The 21615-nt window shown below is 36.0% G+C and overlaps 2 protein-coding genes across 6 annotated transcripts; one reads left to right on the plus strand and one right to left on the minus strand.

Annotated features, from left to right (window-relative positions):
- Positions 1 to 3393: 3393 nt before the first annotated feature.
- LOC110377585 (enkurin) lies at positions 3394 to 5471 on the plus strand. Its single transcript, XM_021336508.3, has 4 exons — positions 3394 to 3622; positions 3794 to 4084; positions 4243 to 4459; positions 4624 to 5471. The coding sequence occupies exons 1-4, from the start codon at positions 3537 to 3539 to the stop codon at positions 4792 to 4794; spliced, it is 765 nt and encodes a 254-aa protein (XP_021192183.1). The 5' UTR covers positions 3394 to 3536; the 3' UTR covers positions 4795 to 5471.
- A 237-nt stretch (positions 5472 to 5708) lies between these two features.
- On the minus strand, positions 5709 to 21153 carry LOC110377584 (uncharacterized). Of its 5 annotated transcripts, none has more exons than XM_021336505.3 (11): positions 20727 to 21151; positions 19052 to 19177; positions 18293 to 18510; positions 17888 to 18096; positions 17401 to 17506; positions 16125 to 16336; positions 15340 to 15532; positions 13284 to 13367; positions 9764 to 9877; positions 9217 to 9405; positions 5709 to 8729 (listed from the first exon to the last, which is right to left on the minus strand). In XM_021336505.3, exons 1-11 carry the CDS (start codon positions 20802 to 20804, stop codon positions 8720 to 8722), a joined length of 1539 nt encoding a protein of 512 aa, XP_021192180.2. In that variant the 5' UTR covers positions 20805 to 21151; the 3' UTR covers positions 5709 to 8719. The 5 variants fall into 5 exon arrangements, with proteins under 5 accessions (XP_021192180.2, XP_021192181.2, XP_049692619.1 ...); XM_021336506.3 differs by having other exon boundaries at positions 19052 to 19174; positions 20727 to 21149; XM_049836662.2 differs by having other exon boundaries at positions 19052 to 19224; positions 20727 to 21149.
- Between the last annotated feature and the right edge of the window lie 462 nt (positions 21154 to 21615).

Genomic DNA, 21615 nt, shown 5'->3' on the forward strand with positions numbered 1-21615 from the left:
TTGTTTTAAGCCATACAGACTGCGATTTAGACGACACACTTTCTTGGAACCATCACCATAACCATCTGGTTGCTTCATAAAAATGTCCTCCGTCAATTGTCCATTTAGGAATGCAGTGGCTACATCAAATTGTACAATATGTAGTTTTTCTTGAGCACTAACACTCAAAAGTGCTCGAATTGTAGCATGTCTAGCTACGGGGCTAAATGTTTGGTCATAGTCCAAACCTTTCTTCTGTTTAAAGCCTTTTACAACTAACCGCGCCTTATATTTTTCAATAGAACCATCTGGATTTCTTTTTATTCTGAATATCCATTTACATGGTAATGCTTTTCTGTTGGGCGGTAGTTCACATAGACTCCATACATTGTTTTCCAATAGCGATTTCATTTCTGCGTTTAATGCCTTCAGCCACTCATTTCTGTCTTCTCTTCCCAAGGCTTCTTCGTAAGACTCAGGAAACTGATCAGAATCAATGAGGCAGATATAATCCTTCATCCGCTTAGGAGGTCTAAGGGTTGACCTGTCTCTCAAATTATACCTGTGAACTTCAGGTTCCCTTATCTCCTCTTGAGCGTCAATGAACTCATCTGCTTGATCTGCTTCTGAAGCATCATGAACGTGATCTCCTGATACAGCCTCGTCATTGGTAGCTGTATCATACTCTCCCTCTAGAGCACGTTCATTAGTCTCATTATCACGAGTTTCTGGCTCTCTTATTGGTGAACTTATCTGCATTGGAACATCTTCCGATAAGATCACTCCCTCTGTGTCTATCAGATCGAAATCTCCCTCTGTCTCACTGCTACTTGGTTCATTAATTTGGTGGTAAATCCATTTCTTCTTGAAGACTTGGCAATGCAGTTGGGATTCTCAATACGATGCTTGGACTAAATATGACATCTCTAGATCTTTCGGTCTTTTTTCCATTCCAGATGCGATACCCATCGTCGTTATCGTATCCAATAAGTCTGCCCTTAATAGCTTTCTTCTGTAGCTTCTTCCTTTTCTGCTTAGGAATGTGGAAGTAACATTCACTACCAATTACACGCAAGTGAGAGATCTTAGGCTTCTTGTTATGCCAAAGCTCATACGGTACTTTCCCTGCTTCCCTAGTGGGTCCAGTGCGATTGAGAACGTAAGCAGCTGTATTAATAAGCTCTGCCCACAAGGCTTGTGGAAACTCCTGTCCCGAGTGCATGTATGATCGAGCGGTTTCTACTAAAGTCCTGTTTTCTCGTTCTGCGCACCCATTTTGCTCAGGGGTGTATGGCATCGTGAGTCGCTGGATTATTCCCTGCTTGTGAAGAATATCTCGAACAGCTTTATTGTCGAACTCTCCACCATTATCGCTCAGTAATGTTCTAACTGTATGTCCAGCGTTTTTAGCTTCTTTTAAGAATTGACTAAGCTTGTCCTTTACTTCACTTTTGTTGCGAATGAAGAAAACGTGACGAAACGCGGAGTAATCATCTTTAAAAAGAACAAAATAGAGATGTTTGCCATAGCTCTCCGGGAATGGTCCGCATACATCAGCGTGTACCAGCTCTCCAGGCATATTAGCTCTTTCTCTCTTGCCAAACTTCAGTCGCTGTGCTTTACCATAGATGCATCCTTCGCACTGTATATCACTCTCTAGATTTAGATTAATCCCCAGTTCCCTCTTAACAAGATCCTTAATGTACTTCTTGTTCTGGTGACCAAACCTCTCATGATATAGCTGGAGTAAGCATGATGGATCAACAGCATTAATTTGTACAGGTTTACTCGGTAGAACTGTCTTCATCTGTAACTTATACAGTCCACCATTATGTTCCCTGTTACCTACTGCAATAACCTGACCATTTAGTTCCAATCTGCACTCTTTAGTTGTGGAAATAAATGTACTGTTTCGCAGTTTGTCCTGTGCAGCTAGCATAGATAGCAGATTTTTCGTTAGTTTTGGCACGTACCAGACATCACTTAGGGTAAGCTTCATAATTTTGCCGTTAACATTTGTTTCAACCATCACAGACCCTTTCCCTTTTGCAGGAACTACGGTGCCGTCTGCCGTCGTTACGGTGTGGTCCGACCCAAAGTCCTCATAATTGATGAATATATCTTCCCTATTGGTTACGTGAGTTGTGGCACCATTGTCCACATACCAATGTTCTGCATCTTTATCCTCTGAGCAAGTATATATCATTAGCGTAATATTCTGCACTTGCTGCTTCGTCGACGTAGATTGTGAAGGTGGTTTCTTCGGTCTGCCATCTTGGATCCACTGCTTGCAGTTCTTGATGCGGTGTCCCTTTTGTGAACAGTACCTACACCTCAAATTCTCGTCTCTGGATTTTATTTTTAGCTGCGGCTTAGAGGTAGAGGCGAGCACTTCTTCAGTCTCTTCATTATGATTACCAAGTGCCCTCTCGTACCCACAGAGTTGTGCTGTTAGTGTTTCGATGGTCCTCTCCTGTTTGTTCAACAGCATCCAGCTGGATTTAAAGTTGAAAAATTTTTCATCGAGGGAATCCAAAATTTTACAAATCAAAAACATATCTGGTAACTTCATATTGGGATCAGTCTTCAAAATTTCGGCATTCAAATTGTTCCAGATGTTTTTCAGTTTTGACATCATTGTCGACACATCCCCCGAACTATTTTTATAGCTGAAAAACTGCATGCATAACGTGTATGCTCGATCTTCGGACTGTCCATCAAATAATCTATGAAGTTCCTCCCAGACTTCACGTGCTGTCTCGAACCTCATGACTTTCATCAGCGTCTCTTCGGTCATGTTACTCGTCATTATGAGCAGGGCGTTGCTGTCTGCCTTCCTATACTTCAATAACTCTGAGTTATAGGCCATCACTGCACCATCGCCTGTTCCTAAAATCGGCTTCCGAAGCTTTCCTTCTGCTGCCTCCATGGCGCCTTCTGTGCCACGCAACATTACGGAAACTTTATACTTCCATGTAGCCCAATTTTCACTGCCTTTGAGCTGACCGATTTGAATTTTAGTAGTAAAATTTTCCATATTGGTGGGAAAGATTTTCCGCTGGCCCGTAACCTAATGCAGATGCGTAATTTGTGGAATAAAAATCCCTCCGCCGTCAAATGGATACTAAAAGTCTTAAAGTCTTCAAGAGAGTCCAATTATATATTTAGTTTTATAAATTCACACGTAACAAGCTTTTTACAACGACAACTGTCATTACACCTTATTGTCTTTTTTTTTTAACACACTTCTATCAATTTTTCGGCTATGTACATACCTAACCAAAGAGGTTGTACATACAATAATTGTATTATCCAGTAACCATATTACGATTTCATATAAAGTATCCTTGATAAAATCACAATATAAAGAAGAGAATATTATCTAAACTGTGGTAAAATGTTCATGAGGTTCATATGAGGTTCATAGGTTCATTGATTCCGAATTAAATATTATTTATGTTTCTATAGCAACCTACACGGTGTAAAGCGATACACGATATTTTTAACTTTTTTGTTATCCTTTTTTGTTCTTATTCGCTTTTGCTTGCTTCGATACAATGTCCGTCGTTGAAATAATCCATCACGATGAAGTCATTTATACAATTTTGGACAAACCGCCACCAGAACCACCTAAAACTCCCAGGTAGGTAAATCAAATGCTGTCAGGATCTAGGTAGGTATATTCCATCCTCAACACTAGTTGGCTCGATATAATAGGTACCTGTTCAACTACATATGTTCCACTAATAGGTTGCGTTCATCTATTCCGGCCACTACGCCAAATAAAAACGTTGTTTGCTATACATTGTCTCAGATACGAATCAAAACTAGAAAAGGAATTGAAAGAAGCAAAGAGGCCACAACTCCGTCGCACATTTGGTTACGCGGAAACACCTCTAAAACCGCCAACTCAGTTCCTGAAAAAAGGTGAAGGAATAGGTCAGCCTATTAAAGAAACTGATCATAAGTGTTATGTGTCTGGCAATCTACCACCAGTGCCAAAACGTCCGCCTCCGGGAAAGAAACAGGAAAAGCCCACGACCAACTTCAGACTTATTAATATTAAGAAAGCCACAAAGACAAAGGGGAAGCCTGTGGAACCAAGGTAATTTTTCACATATTAAGTAGTTTAGCTAGCAATGCGTAATTTCCCGGCAACCAATTGAACTATGTAGAATATCAGGCACATTATTATATGCTGCGTATAACTCCAATTCACATTTTGTTTGCCTAAACCTAAGAACCATGCATTTCTTCTTTCAGGCTTGTAGACACTAGAGATGGCCATATAAAAAAGATCAAAGGTTCTGGAGAGGTTCCCGAATACTGTCTTAGACCAGACTTTGGTCAGATGCCAGCTTACCTCACGAAGAGAAATAGAAGGATCCAGAAGGCTATAGAAAAAATGAAATACGCTGAGGACAATAAGGAAAGCTTGTGCAAGCTTATCAGTGCTGAAGATCGCCAAAAACTCCTAGACGTAAGTGCTAAATATTCGAATATTTTAATTCGTAGTAAACTAGCTCCCCCTTGTAGTTTCGCCGGCGTCTCAAGGAAACTCCTTCCCGCAAATGGATATAGGTATAGTACCTAACCTTTAATATGTTATTCTAATAATATGGACGTTTTTGTATCCTTTCACAGGATCTGAAGCACAATTGGTCGTTAATGCAGAAGGCCTTCCTTCAACTGCCAATGCTTACGGATACAATACCGAAAATTCTCCGCAAGACAAAGTTGGAGGCGGAACTCAGGCAGCTAGAAAAAGATATAGCTTTGGTCGAAAGCAATCCTTACATCTACATTTACGAATAAAATAGTTTGGGTCTTAAGACTCAGCAATTCGTAATGTGCGAAGAGGAATAAGGTTTCGTGGATGGTAGGGTGTAACTTTTATCGGATCCATTTTAGATTTTCATAGTTACTTATTTGTGTTACAACTTACAAGTGAGCAAAGTTTCAAACGGAGCAAAGTTTTTCCATTTCGCACCTTTGAATCCCTAATGATTCATACCTACATAGAATCCTTTGCGTGCTCGGGATCCCATTCTTTCTCTTCCACACTCGGGACTCTATAACTTTGCTCACTTTAACACAAATAACTATTTATGGATAAAATAATAAATATGGAATCCTATCAGGGGTTGACTATTCTATTTTATCATAAAGCAATATGAAAAGGTAGCTATTTTATATCGAGTTTAAATCAAACCTATCTTAATTATCTTAGATATATAGCTGAGTGGAGATGCGTTGTCCTTACTTCTCTGCCTTACGGTACGTAAATAGATAACATTAGGTAATTTATTAACTTTATCTCGTTAACCTTAATTAGGAAATAAATTCTCGTAGATAAGGCGTGAATGTAGGGATCTATGTCATTAGAATCTTGCGACTTTTTAAGGATTGAACACTGTGAGTATAAAAATTGGCGCAAAATGGTTTCGAATCAAACTTTACCTTAATACCTATTAATAAATTGGTGTGAATCATTTCTTATTTTATTGATTACCAGCCATTTCCCATTTCTTTATCCCAAGTTCTTTTTTATGCGATCATTTCATCAAGAGCGTAAAGCTGTGTCTACGCTAGACGAACCGAGCACGAGCGAAGCACGAGCCGACCACAATTAATTCGTCTAGTGTGGACCAACTTACAAGCCTCTAACGAGCGCGCTGCGAGTATTTACTTTTGATTTTAGAAAGGTTTAGTGCAAAATAACACACTAGTTGGACATAATCAACAATTTTATTGAGACAATATTCACAAAAATAATGTGTGATCGCTACAATATATTATCCTAATTGACTAGATTCAGAACTAGACTAGGAAGAGACTGAGCCTCAAAAGATATGTCATTATGGCCAAAGTCTAAATTTGATTTAACACTTAAAACTAAAGTTTTATAAGAATAAAACACTCTGAAGACGTTAGTATTCTCTAGAGTTGTCCGATAGTTACCTAGGTTCAGCAGATTTCGGTTAGCTGGTTCTATATTTAGGCTAGATTTAGAGTGACTTAATACTAAATATCTAATTGGAATGTCTAGTCATTTGCACTGTAACTAAGTACCTACAGTTCTTGGCAAATTACTTTGCCGCTCAGAAATTAGCGCATGCGCCTTTTGTTCATACATTTTGACTGTAATGAAGTCACTCGTAGCTAACATCTGAGAGGTAAAGTTATTTGATGGAGAACTGTCTAACGAATGGACCACGGCTATCAGCCATTCTACCACAATCATTTACAGTTCCAGTTTAAATATGACAACGAAATTGTATAAAAACAACATGGAAGAATGTTCGATGAAGATTTCAATTGCAGGTACATTATTAATACTAAATACAAATAATGAATTGTAAAATTGGCACAATTCTGTAATACTTTAAATACCATGAAGGCTATTGGATACTCTAAAATGTATAGAAAATTTTTGCTACAAAATTCTGAAAGCTAAGTGGTATGCACTCATATTTAAAATGGCTTCCTATAAAACAATTCAACATATTACAGTGCCCTAAAGACTTCTAAAGGTTGAATATTATGCCCTAATATTTTTCTATCGGCAACTAAAAATCAGACATTGTTGGTAATACTGTTAGAAAGAAAATTCAAAATAAGTTACAAATTACGCATTCAATAGTCATGAAAAGTACCTTAAATAACATTTTAAGGATGGAATGTTCGTATAAGAGTTTAAACTATATAAGGAGGGAGAAATACTTTACCTATCCTTCGCTAAAGTTACCTACAATGGTTGAACTAATAGCTACAGTCTAAACGGCCACAACTACGGTTGTTTATTTCTAACTCCCCCTTGGCTGTCTCTCTCTTAAGAAAATAGATGTCTAATCTATCATTACCTAAGACATTGCTTACATCTTGCGTATAGAGCCACCGAGGCTGTTCATGACAGCGCTGCTAGTATTGATTCAGTGTTGCCATTTTAAGAAATTTGCCAAGGTATTTCAAAGTCAAAGGATTATTTTTGACATGATTCTAAAATTATTTTGAATTCGTAAAAATGTCGTCGTTTTTTTAATATTTGTCATTGAATTTACCCTTTTGAACGGGTAAACTTTTCACTGCATAACTTACTCGGTGGCTCTATTATATTAACAATTCAAAATTATTCCATGAAACTGTAGCGTCGTACAAATTATACTTAAGCTAAGTTTACCAAGAGTTCATAAGCCAACAGGCAGAAATATTGCACATACATTGTTATAATAATATTAACCACACTTAATTAACGCGTCTATGTACAAAAATAATTTATTATGCTAATTAGCGCTATGAATCGTAGTCACTAAACAGAGGCTTGAGAACATCATGAAATTAATGAGTTTTGGTAAACAGGTAGCAATTAGCTATGAAAACAGTTACAATTAAATCATAATTCAAAAAATTTTCAAGAATGCACTCAAAAACAAAATGGTTTTATTTTTACATTTTAATTACGACCTTTTTGGAGAAAAACGATGTTTTCCCAAATCACTTAGCATTAACAAAGCCTTAGATTTTCGTTCATCATTTAAAAAAATACATTTTTCGACATACACACTTTTTCCATACACATTTTTGGCCGGATATAGACTCCCTGACGTAGTAATTATAATTACTTTTATTACTTATATTAATGCAAGGGTCGGAAGAACTGGGCACAACGCAAGTCTATAGAATTATAAGTATTGTTGGTTTATTAATTTTATTTTGGGAAAAAAGTCATAGTTTACTCCCAATAAGTTAACGAATAAATAGTAAATTATATAAAACTTCCTAATGTAAATAAAACTAATAAACAACAACAAAATAAATGTTTTGGCATTGAACAGTGTATACTTCTAAGTTTTACTAATTACTTCTAAACGGTGAGCATGTCTTATGACAAGACACAAAAACTAATAGTAAAGTATCTATTATAATGGAACACTATTATTTTAACCCCCAGTTTCATCAGTTACTGATAAAGTCTCTGATAGTCTATCAGTAACTTATAAATTACAACTTTTGGTTTCGCAGCCTTTATCTGGCAGATAGCATAAACTATCAGATAACTGACACTTTACCAGTAACGACTAAAACCGGGCCTAAGTACGACCTTCGATAAAACTACAATATTATAAAACATGAAATAACAACGGGTTGAACATGTGAAGTATAATATTAAAAATGAATATTTGTATCAATTCTTAGGTTTAGGCAAGATTTAATATTACTTATACAGCGCTCTTATTCAAATACCGATATATTTTTGTCTTGAGCAAGTTTTTTACGAAGATTTTAATAATAATGAGATCATTTTATACCTCGATTTTATAGTGATTTCGGGCATATTTTAGCAGCAAACTTGAATACAGGAGGAGCTCGTGGATAAATAACAGCCATTCTGCCAACTAGTCTCTATTGGTTTGCCCGGGTAACTGAGTTAAGAAGGTCAGATAGGCAGCCTCTCCATGTAAAACACTAGTACTCTGCTGCATCAGGTGAGACTGGAAGCCGACCCCAACAAAGTTAGTAAGACTTTTCTTCTAGAATACAGGAAATTAATTAATAACCACTTGAGATTTGCCGTTACTTTTAAATTGGACGATGCCTACGTTAAACAGGCCTAAGGCTGACTTCACATTACTTCTAGAACACACCTTAAACCCTTTATCCAAGCTGCTACTCAAATGTTAGCGGTTTCTTCAATCATTGAAGGATATTCTTCGAAGACGGTCTTGTAATTTCGGTCCGTTTAGCCGATACTGAAATATGTGAACAGTGCTCAATTAATTTTGAGATTCTGAGAAATTATTATTTACTAGCTTTCCGCCCGCGGCTTCGCCCGCGTGGAATTCGGTTATATTGGACACACAGCGCCATCTACAATCCATCCATCAAGCAAACAATATTTTTGTTTTCCCTCGGGAATATCTATTTTTTTCGGGATAAAAAGTACCCTATTATTTAATCCGGACTTCTAACTTTACGTCTGCAAAATTTCAAAGCAATCGGTTCAGTAGTTACGGCGTGAAAGCGGAACAAACAAACAAACAAACAAACTCACTTTCCCATTTATAATATTAGTAAGGATGCCATGTGAAAACATTCGTGTACCAAAAAGATGGTGAATTTACGGATGGTAACATTAGGAGTTATTAGTTAATGTAAATGCCGTCTGTGTTCTACAAAGTGAAAAACAAAGGATAACAAATGCAGAAGTCACTATCAATAATACAATAGGAAACTTACATCTTAGCGGACTTTTTGCTCAATTTCTGATAGAGAGAGCCTTTAGCGATTCCGGCGGGGCCCTTTGCTAGTCCTGACGGGCCTCGGGCGAGGTTGAACGGCCTATCGCGAGGCTCAGGCCCTTCGGTTTTGACGGATTGCCCGCTGCGTAACTCTGGGTCAGGCCCAGTCCACGGCATGTAGTCTTCTCTGTAAACACGTATTTCGTATGTGAAAAGAATATGTGAAATGCCTAACGTGAAACCACATAATGGTTTAACGGCAGTAATAAAAGTTGCTCGTACTTTTCTAGTATCTCCACGCATCTGATCATAGTCTGAGTAGACTGATAGCAGATTAAAAACACAAAGAAAAAAAAAAGAAATTACTCCTAAAATTCATTTTTGGCTTGAAACTCACTAGGAATTTAAAATAAATAGTGGATGTGCAACAATGGTAAAGTTTAGCTAGATGTTATGGTTAAACACTACACAAGCTAATAACAAAAATAGTCAAATGTTCACATTGAAGTATCAATACGTTAAGGTAATGAGTACTAAATACATACAATAGCAAACTGTCCTTCGGTCCTTGTCGTAGCGAAGGGTTAGGACCTTTCGTGGGCGAACAATACTGAGACTTGAACTTGGCCTCCACACTGCTACTCGTCTTCAGAATAGGCCTGCAACACCAGTCCCCAAACGTTTGAACCAATATTTGTACAAAACCAAACCAACCCAAGACCAACACGGCATGCAATACCCTTTAAAGAACTAAATAAACTTTTTAGTTATTTTATCTAAGAAAGTTTTGGAAACTATAGTGCTTCTGAAGTAATTGGTGATAGAGAGTGACTCTGAGAAAGCTAAATAATAATAAAATGATCATGAATGTGATGACTAAGAACTAGCGAAGTTTATGTATGATGTTCTAAATCTAATCACTAACATTATGTAACAAAATAACGTTATTATCGTTCCTAAGAACTATTGTGATCATTTAATAAATATCTAAATCTAAGATATATTTTTTTAGTGAGACTATAGTGACATTTATAAAAATATACAATGATTGATCAGCTAAAACTTTTGAACCTTTGAAGAAGAAAATTTATTTCAAACATGAAACAAATAAATTATTACTAAACAAACAAACCAAACTATGTATACAATTCACGACGACATCACACAATAATAAAAAAATCCTACCTTTTCTCAAGCGACTCACTTCTACATACCTACTTAAAAATAAAATTATTTTTACAAACTTACATTAAACAGCATGCCTATTAGTTCTAATAGATTAAGAAAACCTTGTATAAAATTAGAAGTATACATAAAAATATCAATAATTGTTCTTAATTTAAGCAACATAAACGTTTAGACAAGAGAACTCAACAGAAGCCTTCGACTAGACCAACCACACCATGCGATACATAACTCTTAGAAATCACACATTTCACACAACTAACTAATTCAACACAGTGACAAAAGACATTCATGATACATTCGCGGTACATTAGTACACTTTGTACCTAACACACACATTTTATTTTGTACCATCTCATATGGTGTTCTGCAAGGGTCGATGCTGGGTCTTGTTTGATATTTTTATAGAAATCTTCACTAACATTACATGTAACAAAATCTATTAATTAAATATTTTAAAACTAAGAGCGTGTACGTCAACCGCGCGCCATTTGGCCTAAAATGGTACTTTTCAAACCACTGTTTCTCAGTAACTACTTATCCTATAACTATGTTATTTTTTAATAACGAAAGGTAATTTCACTGTCTATATAGTTAATTGAACATAAATTTCAATTTGTGTAGTTTAAATACTTAAAACCCCTATAACGTAACAGATGTTTTATAAAATTCCCGTTCAGCGTCTATTTCGAAGCTTAAATTCATGTGAAAACAGTGGCAAATCTAATCATATTTATTTTTTTACCCATAGACGAAATCCCCATACCTATAGTTAGTTGAAAACATTTTTTGATTTAGGTCTCTATCTTTCAGAAAAAAATATTTTAACAATGTGAAAAATTGTGAATTTCAAATGCTTTTTTTACCTATCTAACTTACTTAATTTAATATAACAGTTATTTACTATAGTAATATAACTCTTTCTTTAAAACATAAACTTTATATTATAATTTAATCTCTCGTTTTTATTTTTTTATAAATTATTTAAAAACTACTATAAAACGCTGCACGCGAGTCAACTCAAACCAGACCGCCGCAAGGCTTCACAGAGAGAGGACGTGTCGCTCCGTCACATCGCGTAGGGTGAATAACCTCTGCCGTGGATACCAAGAATAGAGTACATTTCAAGCGCGACCAACAAATCTTGATACATTACTATTTTATTTAAAGCTCAATTTTGAAGCATATTTTTTTATCGATTGAGTTGAAATTTTGTTTGAATGTTCAGTTTTAATGACAATGTATGATTCTATATCCAATATGGCGGTATACCCAAGATGGAGAAAAAAATGTTTTTAATGCATTCCTACGATATGGGTATCAAATGAAAGGGCTTGCTATGAATAACTCGAAAAAAAATGTGTCGCGAGTCTAAATCCAATATGGCGGACTCCTTAGGCTAGAAATCACTTATTGCAGATGTCTGTTACCAATCGAGCTATAATTTTTTTTTTTCATTTTGGATGTACCCAAATTTTGACTTTTGATCTCGAATAACTTTTGAAGCATATAGGATAGATAACTTAAAACTTTATTTGCAATGGTAAACCCAAGCTCTTCACCAATATTTGGCTTTCCGGCAATTGTTGTTATTTGACCACAATTTTTCGGTCTGGATGGACTGGACCATTCATATAAACAATCAATTTTTCAAATCGGTCCAGGCGTCTTTGAGAAATCGAGAACAATCAAATTGAGAACAATCACAAAACAATCTAATTGAAACCTCCTCCTTTCTTTTTTTGAAATCGGTTAAAATACAGAAACTCTTAACATTGTCATTAATCATCAATCGACTATTTAGTACTGTTGAAAATTGTATGTAATATACAGAAAGTCCTCAAAACCAAGGTTTTCATAGGTGCCCGATTTTTTTGCAAAAGAGTGTAAGTATTAACGACTTATTTTCATGCTTTTATATTTTAGACATCCATAGACTTACACTATTTTCCCGCTATTAACTATTTACTAAATAATATATTTTTTGTTCTACCAATTTCACTCGAAAGGATCAAAATGGTTTGTGTGACTATACGTGAAGTATGATAGGCACGCACACAGCCGCGACGCTAGTCTGCGCGGTTTTTTGCGTTGAATTACCTAAAGTTGACATCGCGCGCCGAGCGTACACGCTCTTAAACATGATTCCCAAAAGACTTTATTTTCGTTTAAGATTAAGGTAAGAGTTTCTTCGTGAAATATAATATTGAAAACCGTGTTGTTCTTTTATTGATTTGATACTAAAAGGAAAACATGATTAAATGGTTTTGATCAATTGCATTGATTTCGAGTGCTCATTATCAATAAGTTAACAATAGCACCTTATCATAATAACCACTTATATTAATTAGTCATATAATTTCTATTATTATTCGTATTTTTACGATCCTGACAGTTAATTCTCTTGCGACATGTTGGAGACCTTTCTTCAAGAATTAATGTTATTTATTTTCAAACCAAACTATTTCATTTATGAGACAACAACGCCCGTTTTCATGGACTCTTTGTAATCCCTTGGTCATAGTAAGTCATTTTAGAGAAAGTTTACAAAATATTAGTGCTCTATCTGATTTGAGAGTTAATTTAGCTGTATTTTCAACTTTAGCATACCTCTTAAAAGATAACAAAATACATGTCAATGAAAACGGTCTCCTAAGGGATCTATTATACAGGGAGCGGTCACGCGGTCAAGCGGTACTATATTACGTTACATAGATATGCTCACACACGAGGCATTCTGATCGCGTCGGTCAAGTAGAAGTGGTAGTAGTAGAGCTCAAACGCAGAACGTTCGACAGCGTAACCGCTTTGTCTGATAGATCCCTAAAGACGTGACTTGAAACAAACAAGAGCCATCATCGACAAGCAACAGTAACATACTTCAAGTGCTCGGTCCACGTCTTGATGCGGCGGGAGGCGGGTGGCGCTGGCGCCGGGCTCGGGGACCGCACCTCCGCGTGAAAACTGGCGCACGATTTGTATGAGTGGCGATGGGCGGAGACGATGAGTATCACGTCACTACATAGTATAAAACAAAGTCGCTTTTTCTGTCCCTATGTCCCTTTGTGCGCTTAATTCTTCAAAACTACGCAACCGATTTTCATGCGGTTTTTTTTTATCATAAGAGTGTTTCAAGAGGAAGGGGTACATGTATAATGACATCCATTAAATAGTGGGGAAACACTGTTATCCCGTGCGAAGCTGGAGCGGGTCGCTAGTACTTTATAAGTATCTACTGCCTACTCCGCAATGGCATAACAATAAGGATCTTTATTTGCAGAGACACGGTATCACAGCTGTTTTGGTTAGGTTACATTAAGTACCTCAGAGCTCAACAGGTATGCAAATTTTAATAAGACACTGTTACACAAACAAGGAAGGGAACAAATCTATGTAATTATTTTTTACATATGCCTTCAAACAGGCTTGAACGCTGTTGTAAATCAAGTACTACTTGCTCTGAATTAGAGTACATATTTGTGTATTTCACTTCCAAGTTGTAACTTGATATAGTTACATTATGAGCAAGATTTACTTAGCATTATTGTAATTAACGAATTTTAGAGGTAAGGTGAGATTTGAAATATTAACTGAATTTGTGATTTATTCTGAATGTATACTCATCAACTCCGCTGAATTAAAATAATTATCTCATGTATGTTGAAGTGTTGCAAAAATATCATCGAATGAGCAATGTAATGTGACATTATATTCATCGATGAAATACTGATAAAACGAAAACTTTGGACAGTGCTAGAATAAAATTGGATGTGATGTTATGTACTTGCTTGTTATAAAAAAAAAAAAAAATTAGTTTCAACACCTACAAGTTTTAATGTATTTTTTTATTGTTTAATTTAAGCAGATATTTAGGCAACACTGTAGTGTGAGAAGCTAAAAAGCATTGGATTAAGGTTGGAATCAGAAAGTGTCGCATAGATTACTTACTATATAAGGGAAATCAGTCGTTAAAAGTAGCAAGAAAATTATCAAACCACTTATATAGTCTGTCAGATCAAAAACGATTATTTAAGTGGCACAAAAATACTGCAAATGGTACATTCCGAGTACATATTATCCGAGCCAACAATTTATTATAATATGATAAAGCAGTAAATTATATTCCGTATCTCATGTGAATGGGACACAATTGAAGATGAGATGGCAAGGGTTATTACAAAAGGATACTTTTTCTATACACAATACATTTTATTTTTGAGTGGCCAATTTTTTTGCAGACACAAAATTCTTCTTCTTACAATTCTTCATGGTACGAGCAAGTAATCTATGCTTACATTATAGGTAGGGGCACAAAATATCTACGGTAACGTAGAAACGAGCTTTATGTCAGTTGTACAAGAACAGTAAGTTAAAGTAGGTATTGACAGAAGAGTATGAAATCTGAGCGACACTCATTTTAATATTTCTTTTATTTTATTAACTTGTATTTTTTATTACTGGGGTAATATACCAAGTTTTACTTTGCTCAAATCTCGTTTTCAAGCAGTGGTTATTTACGTATTTTTTTGTAGAGAGAAAGTTATAAATAATCACTCCTTGGATCTTAAAATATATGATTATGAAGGCAAGCTAGGATAGTAAAGTATATGGCTTTTGTTTTGACGAAGATTTTATTCAGTTAAACCGTTCATTTTAATTACAATAAACTATCATTGATTATCAATATCTTCGAACAGAAACTCGCAGCTAAGAGCATCTATCTATTTTCTTATGGGATTATCGACGTTTCTTTTGACCAAAAATCAGGCAGGTACTTTCCCAAATTAATTGAACGAGAAAAAATACTTTAACGTCATCCTGCCTTTATCCCGATTTACTTGGGTTCATAAAATCTGCTCTAAGTAGCTCAGATACCCGACTATCCCAACCAACCTTCATGGTCATCACCTAACATCAAACAGCTCATGCATCTTACCCCTTCTTCGGTTCCAAGGTCACCGTCCTCGTGTCCTTGACCTCGACCTTCGTGACCTTGGGCGCCGCCTCCTCTTGTAGCACGGCGTTGAGCATCTGTTCAGCTCTTTCCTCATTGTAGTCTACGCTCTCTAGTGCTAAAGATATCACGCGTTCCGCTATACCACTGTATTTCTTTTGCAGATTTTCTTTTACTGAAACAAGTTATTTTGATCACCATTTGTTATTTTTATCAACAGGTAATGTAAACGAGGATTCTGTAGTTAATTAAGAAAGGCATATGCTATATTTGTGTTTGCACATTAATGTATCTAGCCTATCAAAGAATTTAAACTATCCAACACTACTGATTTACCGTCAGTTGCACAAAGCTTCATTAAAATTAAAGCTTCTTTAAATCTATCGCTAATTCTTTCTTTGCCAACAAGATAAAAAGTGTCAGCAATAGATTTACCAAAGCTTAAACTAAAATGGAGCTTTGTGCAATTGACGGATATACTTTTTTATGTGTAGTCATCTTCAAGACCTCTCCCGCTAACGTGATAGTGTCAGACTCTTACTGACATATTTTTTCCAAATCCCTTTATGTACCAGGGTTGCGGTAGCTCTTTCGAACAATCCCGCAGCCCCGGCAGGCTTTGGCCATGATGGGCATTGCTGGGACTAATATAGAACTAACTTCTTTTGCCTACCACATTTTTGCACAAAAATTTCCTTATACAGTTTCTTCTTGTAGGAAAATAACACTATACCCCGTTTCTGCATAAATATCAACTCAAAACTTACATTCTTCTTTCTCAGCCATCGTCTTCATGATTGTGACGACTTTCTTCTGCGGCAACGGCGTGGCTTCTTTCTTCTGCTGCACTATAGTTTCCTTCTTATTGAACCCCATACCTATAAGCTCTTCGCTGGCCTTCTGAACATTATTATCTTTGTTCGCCAGAACGTCTAGGATCAACGTCTCTTCTGCTTTTGGGAAGATGCTTTTGAGGTACCTGTAAACAGGGATTGAATATTTAGAATTGGTTTTGGCTTTGGCTTAAAATATTTAAAAGACAAGGATGAAACTAACTGCTAGCTTTACTGACCTAACTGGGTCCCTAAAGCATCGAAACCGAAGGAAACTCTTTGTTTTCAGATACAAACTAATGTAAGGCAAGTAAAAAATACGGGCTACTATTTTCACAGAAAAAAAAAACAGAAAAGAATACAGACCATTTTAAAAAGCCAGTGATATCAAATTCTGGGTAAGGTTCTTTTAAAGAGTCTCCATCATCACTTCCTTTAACACATGATGGTATTAACTTCAACATCTTTGGCCCTCGACAAGCCAAGTACAGGTTTAGCCATAGTTTCCTCTTTTTCAAGTCAAACATATTTAAATACAAACTCTTTACAATTTCACTCAATAACCTCACGTTCCTTCGTGGGTCAGATAGTAAATAAATCTGACAGAACGATATTTTGGTGATAATTTTAAAGATTACACTGATAAAGTCAGATCGCGTCATGATTCATCGAAGATTACTTTTGCATGGCATTACTTCACTCATCGCTTTTTAATATTGATTCAATAAACATATCGCGCAATGGATAATTTTATTAAGTTGATGTGAGACCTATATTCAGTATTTCAGAGCAACAGATTGAAGGCACAATTGCGGAATAAACTTTGAATTAAAAGAAGGAGTAGGTACCACTGGCTCAGCTAATATGAATTATTTTTATAGCAATGGATTGAACCTTGAATAAAGTTTTATTTTAGCGGTTCCAATCATATTTAAGAGTAAAACTACTTCCTTACTCCTGGCGGAGAAATTAAACTCAATTCTGATGTTCAGACTTAAATCATATATGTTTCTTCTTCTAATTGTTTATGTTCCCTATGTTTATTGTAATTTTCATGTCAAATAAAAATTGCCCCCTTTCACAACTTCCTAGCAACACATCTATCACATCGTCTATCACAATTTTTTTTTCTAATTTATCTAACTTTGACATAATTATTTTTTTATTATTAAACCTTTTCTCTATATAATTAATCACCGATCCTACTTACTTGAGTTTCATTTTCGGCGACTGGTGTCTCGCCGGCTGGCCATCCACGGACCTGGCACCGTAGTAGCTGGAAGCACCCGATGCTGGTCGCAGTAATGATGGAGATCCTACGGAATTAATCCATAATCATTTGTTTCCCTTGTGTTTTGTTACTCTATTTTGGATTGAAACTGTATACCCATAAAAAGGCAAAGCGGTCAATGTGCAGGCAGTCACTGTTTAATTAATTCTTTAATCTAGCTAGAGGTATACTAATATAATAAAGCTGAAGAGTTTGTTTGTTTGAATAAGCTAATCTCAGGAAGTACTAGTCTGATTTGAAAAAATATTTCAGTGTTAGATAGCCTATTTATCCAGTAAGGCTATATGCTACTTTTATACGGGTTTCCACGGGATGCGGGTGAAACCGCTTTCAGAAGTTAGTAATATTATAACAGCAAATCAAGTGACTCAGGGCTACGTTTAGTTTAGGTATTTCAAAAACTCACCATGAGGCGTGCCCGTCAAGGGCGAATAATGGCTAGACCCCGCCATAGACCCCGACATGCCTTTAGCGAGTTGCAATGCAGAATGAAGTCCCGGAGCCCCTTTTTGGAGTCGCACAGCTGATGGGGACATCGTGAGAGGCCCCGGCGTCGTTATGGGGTGCTTTTCTACTTGTAACGCTGATATAACTACCGCTTCTCTGTTGTAGTACCTGTGATGGGGTTGTGAAAGAACTGTATCATGATGCCTTTGCAGTTTGGAGTAATAAGTCGCAGAATAGATGTCGCATGAAGCCTAAATCTAATTTAACCCTTCGCTTAATGAATCTTTAAGTCTCTTTTTGCCAAGCTTATAACGAGGACACATATGGTATAAATATAAAACAGAATAACGCAATACCAACTTACTTTTTCAACAATATCTTGATATGCGTTTCGCTGACGGTAGGAAACATGGCACTGATCTTGGCTACCAAGGCATCAGTGTCAGAGGTCAAAGTCAAGGAATCTTGGAACTTCTCGTTGAGATGGGAGACCCGCCCGGGTACTGGACTGCCTCGGGGTGTGAGGCATAGCGCCCGGCCCAGGATCGGGCTATCATTCGGTGTTCCGTATGCCCGGGGATCCTACAAACACCGGTGAAAACTGTAGAAACCTTTTTATTTATATAGAAGAAGTTATACTTATTGTGGTGTCTAGCTTATATGTAGTTTTACAGAAAAGCAAGTGTTGTTTCACAAGCATTTCAAGTTTTTTAGCCAATAAAAAATAAGTGATAATAATACACTGTGTTTTGTGCTCCAAATCTGTTTAATATTACAAGTTTATCATACCTATTATTTGGTTAAAAGCTGCTCCCTTAACGGTGTTGACTGGTTAAAATTAATTGCAACATAATTGAGACAGGCATGAACACTTACCTACTCATAATATCAACTGAATGATTTTGGAAGTATAAAATGAAAAATAATAGCATTATTTTTTAAAATTAAGAAATCATCCCCTGCCACCCGTCATAATCACTTTGAGCGACTAAAGACGGCATGTGAAAAACGAATTACTCTTAGTAAATTCAACTGATATTTAAGCTCCATAGAGTCAATAAAGAATCACATACAATAATATGACTATTCACACTAGGCTCCAAAGCATCAAGCATGTACTTACAAGGTGCGGTTTGAGTCCCTTCGGATGAAACATCTTGGGGCTGTGCTGGGTATTCTGGAACGCATGCTGGAGCCGTACGGGGGAAGGGTACGGGTGAACGTGGTACGGTGACCCGTGAGTCGACTGCTAGTTCCAATGCACAGACATGGGCGGACAAATACCACTGTGAACAACTGTGCAGAGTTGGCATAGCTTAGCTTTTGTACTCTTGTTTCTTTATGTAGGCCTGGTACTTTATGCAGTGATTGTATGTGTAGTGTATAGTGTCAGTCTGTTGGTTATTTTGACTGAAGTTATATGATTGTACCGCTAGCCTTTTGTGAGATGTGATTTCATGATAAAACTTTAAACTACCTCATCTTATGTATGAGACGTGAACTATATTTCAATTTACCACATATTTTTTTTCGTACATTCAATAAAGTATTAATTCATTTAAAGACTCTGTAAAATCTTTAGCTATGCCAACATGGTGATCTCACACTGTGAAATTCAAACAAACAAATTTTATATTTACAATAGTTCAGAAGTCAAAATCATCAACAGGTCTAAATCAAAAACACTCACAATATTATCAAAAATGTTATGTTATTATTATACTGTGTTGGTAACATAGGGAGCAACCAACGCATATCCGATAAAGTAAATATAATTTTGACTTCTGACACAAAAGTGCCGATTAACTACATATTGGCTCATTCAGGGGAGCACGATTCAAAACGTTGAAGAGCGCATAAAGAAGCTTTTTATATTGAAGGTTTCTGAACTTCATTGATGTGGAGCGACAGCCGCAATGTGTCATTAAGTTATGTGTCTTTTAATGACAAAACAATTTATGTATTGTTTTATATTGCCTTGTGCAAGAGTGTAACTGAAAACATTTGACTGAAGCTTTCCTGTAATAAAGAATCATGCTCCCCTGAATTTAAGTTTGCTCCATCAACGGTGGTGTTAAAATGTATGTACACAATAACAGCAGTGACATAAAATCTAAAACAATTGCATGTACATTGCACACTCAAAGTGCGGTTCATTAAATTGTAGTACTTTGCGGTAGTCTGCCTGATAGCCATTATAAGTCATGCCCCACCGGATCCGGCTCTTCATATTTGCTGAAAATTCTTTTACGAATGCTAAATCACATCTGAAATTCGACAAAGTGTATATTAATTTGGGATTCGAGTCTTGTAATACTGGCAATGTCTTCGTGACCATTATTTTTTTTTGGTGGACGAGAACTTGTGAACAGTTTTTTTTGCTTTGGGTATAGCTGAAGGAAACCAATATGGAATTAAACCCATCTATATTCTGTGGAGATGTTAGTGTTTCAGGCTCATAGCAACTGTAATCATTTTCCTAATATCATTAAATACTTTTGGTCGGAGGGTCATACTTACATACTTTGTGATTATCTCAAGTTTTCTGGCAGTCAAAAGTTATGCAGGAATATCCATATAAAAAATAATCAAAGAAGGACTCCTTTAGATTACTTATATTATTGTAGGCGTCCCTCATACTTACTATTTTTTTGACCACATATTTAGTGATGCATTTCAAAATATTATGTAAATAGTTTTACTAGAACAGAACCACACTTACTAAGGATAATTTAATTTAAATTGTAAGTGTTATTGATAAACTTTTGATGATATAATAAGCACAAGTGGTTACGTACCTGAGGATGGATGCATTCCAGGGCAATGTGATGAGCAGCACTCTGCAGGGATTTGTGTTTGGACCTCAACTCCTCCATGTCTTTCAATACTTTAGTAAATACACAAGTTTTCCACTCTTAATTTGATTAAACTAACGATTCTATCAAAAACACAGAAGAACTAATTCGCGTTTCACCTAAAATTGAATGTTGTTACACATTTCAATTCACATTGTCGATAAAAATAAGATGTTTGATAGAAATGCCATTTTAATTTCAATATTTCCCTCCTCGTATTTTGTTTTCGTACAAACGGGAAGCGACTATGGATAATACTGCCGTGAATAAAAGTAGATACTCTAGTAGGAGAAATGAATTAGATATGGGCTTCTTAACTTGGTCGGCTTATATTGCGTAAAAATGGCGTTCGACCAATCGATACTTTTACGCAAGTGCGTTGCGCATTCGGATTTGATGGTATTTGGTCAGCCCGCGAAATTGAATACTTTGGCATTTATTATTTCGTTCATGAATTTACAAGGAACGCAATTCAATTATGTATTTAGCAAATAACACATTACATTTACTATAATGCTCATTCCTAAAGTTTATAAAATTCGTTGTAATGTAGTTTTTGTCAACATTAACTTCCTTGTATTTATTAAAACGAAAGATATAAGGGTAACTGTGGCCCTTATCTTTTTCTTTTGCTAAACATACCTACATTTCTTTAAATATCAGCTGAACATTCATTTTCTTCAGTTTTGTTCTATCGAAAAAATCAATTATAATTCGATTAAGGCTGATTAAACCATTTTTAGTTTTTTCACAGGAGTCAGGAAGTAGGAACATCACTACAAACGTCAAATAATATGAGTTGCGTTCAAAATCGTATTGTTTATACTGTTTT

The sequence above is a fragment of the Helicoverpa armigera genome, chromosome 1, assembly GCF_030705265.1.
Source record: "Helicoverpa armigera isolate CAAS_96S chromosome 1, ASM3070526v1, whole genome shotgun sequence".
In the NCBI taxonomy this organism is placed as follows: Eukaryota; Metazoa; Arthropoda; class Insecta; order Lepidoptera; family Noctuidae; genus Helicoverpa; species Helicoverpa armigera.